Genomic DNA, 4,728 nt, shown 5'->3' on the forward strand with positions numbered 1-4,728 from the left:
ATCTGGATTTTTTATTGGTGTGTTTACCTAAATTACCTTTGAAATTGGTGTGTTTACCTAAATCTCAGCAAAAAGGAATCCATGGAAATGTAGTATGTGGACCATCTGAGATTCGACATACGACTGATGTACTACCTCGAAGTAGTGACGATGGGAATTTGTTGAAAGTCAAGTTGATGCGGAAACTGGAATACAAAGGACATTATATGTGTTCGACTGTTAGGCCAGAACTATTACTCACTGCACTGCAGTTTTTAAAACAAAAGAACTGTCGGTACAGAGATGTGTGTATAAACGAGAAGTGGGCTGGTTCTTCGCTTACACTAAACGAAGAAAATATGCAAACAGAAACACTTGTTAGTGGTATCAAAACGTCACGGGAATTATCAAACAAGTCTGAAGAACAGTTAGATTGTAACGATGATAGTGATGATGAAATTTCAGCGAATGTGTCACAAGTCACAAGTTATCAACCTGACAATATAGCAGAGCTTCTTGCTGATGAAGTGCAAAACTCAGTTTTCAGAGTGGCTCCAGCGGAAAAACAGAAACCAGTTTCTCGTCTTGAGTACGAAGCAGATTGCTTTCCGTCGTTGTTTCCTCGTGGAAGGGGTACTTTTATTGATTTGAAAGACAAAAATCCTGATCTGACGCTTTCTATGTATGCAAAAGCCCGATTACAGTCTTACGAAAATAGATTTGCCATGAATTCGGAATACGTATTTTTTCTACAAAGTGAACTAGAAGAAGAGAAAATTAGATCCAGTATCTCTGTTGCTATTCGTAAAGGTAATAGCAGTCAACATCTGTCTCCTTCAAACTTTTAAAACGTACACAGTGTCAAAGAAGTCATTAACACCGATACAGGTTACAGAACTTTTAACACAGTACGAGGAAGTCCGTTTTACTGGTCCCGGTTCGGCAAAGACATATTAGCTATGGCTAAGCAAATTGGTCCTCCAACGTTTTTCTGTAGTTTCTCTGCTGCCGATAGAAGGTGGCCAGAATTTGCTAAGGCTATTCTTGTTCAACAAGGACGTGTTGACGATGCAGCGCTTGACGAATATATTGAAAATATTTCCTGGACCGAATATTGTACAGTAATAAATCAGAATCCTGTTACTGCTTTGGAAATGTTTAATCGAAGATTTGAAAATTTTCAGAGAGAAGTAATTCTCTCAAACGTTGAATCTCTTGGAAAAATCAAGGTGTACGTATCCAGGATCGAATTTCAATCACGAGGATGGCCGCATCGACACTGCCTTTATTGGTCAGAACTCGGAAATTGTGAAGCTTTGTCTACAGACGAAATGGAGAAAATTGCTGGTGCATATGTAACGTGCGAATTACCATCAAACGATGATCCTCTTTATCAAACTGTGCTAGAAGTACAACGTCACAGTAAGGGTCATTCAAAAACGTGTAGAAAGACAGGGAAGACTTGCAGATTTGGTTTCCCGCACCCACCTTCGGAAAATGTGTTCATGACAGGAAACAAAATTTCGTGCAAACAAGTACCTCAAGAAACATTGAACAATTTGGGAAAAAAAGTAAGAAACTTAAAAACAGCACTCGAAGATATAGATTCTGCTATATCAACTGAAGAACTTCTACAGAAATTTGATTTGACTCTGATCTTGAACTGTTTCTAAAATGCACAAACAAGAAAGATCAAGTATTCTTGAAACGGTCTCCGCAGGAAATATGGATAAATAACTATAACAAAATTTTGCTGCTCCTTTGGAACGGAAACTGTGACGTACAGTTAGTCTTGTCAATTGAAAGCTTGATATACTATCTTATAGGCTACGTCAGCAAAGGAGAGCGCTCAGTTATGCGTATTGTCGAAGAAGCCAAAAAAGAAGCTAGACAAGGGAATGTTGAACCGATAGCAGAACTAAGAAAACTAGGAAATGCGTATTTGACGAACAGAGAAATCTCTGTCATGGAGGCCATTACAAGGGCCTGCGGTTTCCCCTTAATTGAGACTTCGACAACAGTAGTGTATCTACCAGTGGACCCTTTGGGTAATCGTATCACAAAGCCACTCAGTACGCTACAGAATTTGTCCGAAAATGATTCTATCTTCGCTTCGAATATAATCGATTATTACCTTTCGAGACCAGAAGATTTGCACGATTACTGTCTAGCAGATTTCGCTTCCTGGTATTACAAAGTACCAGAATCTCGGAAGTCGGAAAAAGGTGTGATACTATTGAAAAACAATCTTGGTGCATTTAAAAAGCGTTCAAAAACTCAAGCTATTATTGAGTATCCAAATGTCAAACATTCTGAACCAGAAAGATATCTCGAATCGCTGCTACGTTTGTATTTACCACACGTTACTTACGAAATCAAACCATCTGCAGTTGAATCGTATGTCGAGTACGTACAGTCTGGAGAAATACTTGTCGGCGGCGAAAAGAAACTTGTATCTTCAGTGTGCCAAGAAAATAAAAAAAAATACGAATTCATCGAAGAAGACTTGGAAGAAATGTTAAATTTGTTCAACTTCGAAGCAGAATTAGAAGGATGGTCTTCGATAGCTCCGAACATACAGGTTGAAAGTGAAGTAGACGAAGAAGCTATTTCCATCACAGAACTTGACATGGATCCAACAGCTGTTCTGAACGAAGTTCCAGAACCTCTTTCATCAAAAAGACCACACTCTTCACAAATCGTGACAGCAGAACACTTTAAGCCAAAACCTGTATCGCTAGAAAGTTATCGAAAACTGAATGAACAGCAGACTTGTGCTTTGAATTTTGTTATGTAATGGGCTATTTCCCAACATACTGCAACGCCACAACAACCTTTCTACGTATATATCGAAGGTGCAGCAGGTACAGGAAAATCTTTACTTATCAACTGTATAGCTGGAAAAGCAACAGACATTCTTGCTTCCCTTCAAGAAGACATTTCAACACCATATGTGCTCTTGACATCTTTCACTGGTACTGCTGCCTATAATATCAGAGGACAAACTCTTCATGCTGCATTCAGTCTTCCTACTTCGCTTCGATTACCGTATCAACCTATTCCAGAAAAAGCATTGAACACCTTGCGTAGTAGATTCAGGAACTTGAAAATACTTATCATTGATGAAATTTCAATGATAAGTAAAACGTTACTTCTGTATGTCCATGGTCGGTTAACGCAACTGTATCAGTCCAAGGCATTTCAACCTTTTGGTGGAATATCGGTCCTTGTAGTTGGAGATCTGTTCCAGTTACCCCCTGTTTTTGGGCCACCGTTATTTAAAATCGACCATGCAGCATTGCCAGCTGAACTTTTTACTTTCTTCCAAAAATACAGTCTCACTAAAATTGTTCGTCAACAGATGACCTACCATTTATTACTGTATTGAATGCTACACGGAAGTTGCGAAAAAACGGTTACCGCAAACCTTAGAAGCTCTACTACGCTCTAGAATAATTTCGGAAACCCTTCCAGAACCAACTGAGGTTATTCACATTTTCGCAAACTTAAAAACTGTATACGATCATAACACAGCCATGTTAACTACGCTTGCAGGACCAGTGGTCAATCTTGAAGCCAAAGACACCCAAGTTCAACGGGGGAAAACATTTTTCTTGTCGAAACCACTGTCATCAGTCAAGTCAGCTTTGTTACCGTTGGTACAAGTTAAAATTGGAGCTAGAGTCATGCTAACATCGAATTTGGACGTTACAGATGGATTGGTGAATGGAGCATTGGGAACAGTAACCCAAATTCAGGTTGATGAAATCAGAAACACATCTGAAACGATTTTCATTCACTTTGATGAACCAGATACTGGGAGAAAGGCACGAAAAGATTCTCGACTCCATCACATTTCGAAAGACACACCGATCGTAGTGAAAAAGGAAGTAATTAAGCAAAAACCATTGACGGAAAGACTGCAGTTTCCCATCACTCTATGCTGGGCAGTTACCATTCACAAGGTTCAAGGTCAAACATTTGAAAGGGCTGTTGTGTCATTACATAATATGTTTAGACCGGGTATGGCTTATGTTGCATTAAGCAGAGTAAAAACCCTAAATGGTCTCTTTCTGAAAGATTTTGATGAAAGTGCAATGTATTCTGATACCGCTGTACAAGATATATTGGAGAACATGACAACATTTCCGATGGGTCAGTTCAGTACACTATCGAATCTTGAAATCTCCGACAGCCAGTTTCTGCTGCACCAGTTGAACATACAGTCGGTCAGCGCCCATTTTGAAGATCTCCAAAAGATCAATGGTTTTGACAAGTCAATTATTTTGCTTCAGGAAACATTCGACACTCTGTCAGATCACATTTGGATGGAAAGTTATACAGTGTACAGAACCTCTAGTTCGTTTTCCAAAAATCGAGGTTTGTTGTCACTGTTCAAGAATTCTGATTTCGATGTACTTTTTACTGAAGACAGAACGACAATTCAGTATGACTGTCATGTAGTGGTCTGTCAGTTTAAGAAAACTCTTAAAAAAAAACATATTGATTGTTAACATGTACAAACCACCGAGTACATCGGAATCTGTTTTACAAAATAAAGTTGGACATATTGTGGACTTGAAAGAAAAACTTGATTGTAAAAGTCATCGTAGCAGGTGACTTTAACGTTGATGCAGCGAAAGGAAACATAGTTTCGGCTTTTCAGCATTTAGGGTATCAACAGTTGATCAGACAGTCAACCACAAAGAATGGAACAATCATCGACCATGTGTATACGGATAGCGATGT

The 4,728-nt window shown here is 39.0% G+C and overlaps 1 protein-coding gene across 1 annotated transcript; it reads left to right on the top strand.

The window, feature by feature from the left end:
- Window positions 1-2,791: 2,791 nt before the first annotated feature.
- Window positions 2,792-4,493, top strand: LOC136037599 (ATP-dependent DNA helicase PIF1-like; the record flags this gene model as incomplete). The annotated part of the gene is made up of 2 exons (XM_065720322.1): window positions 2,792-3,360; window positions 3,431-4,493. Coding segments are annotated over 2 exons (1,632 nt in total), but the record flags the coding sequence as incomplete, so codon positions are not given.
- Window positions 4,494-4,728: the final 235 nt, after the last annotated feature.

Source organism: Artemia franciscana, chromosome 17 (genome assembly GCF_032884065.1).
Source record: "Artemia franciscana chromosome 17, ASM3288406v1, whole genome shotgun sequence".
NCBI classification, from domain to species: domain Eukaryota; kingdom Metazoa; phylum Arthropoda; class Branchiopoda; order Anostraca; family Artemiidae; genus Artemia; species Artemia franciscana.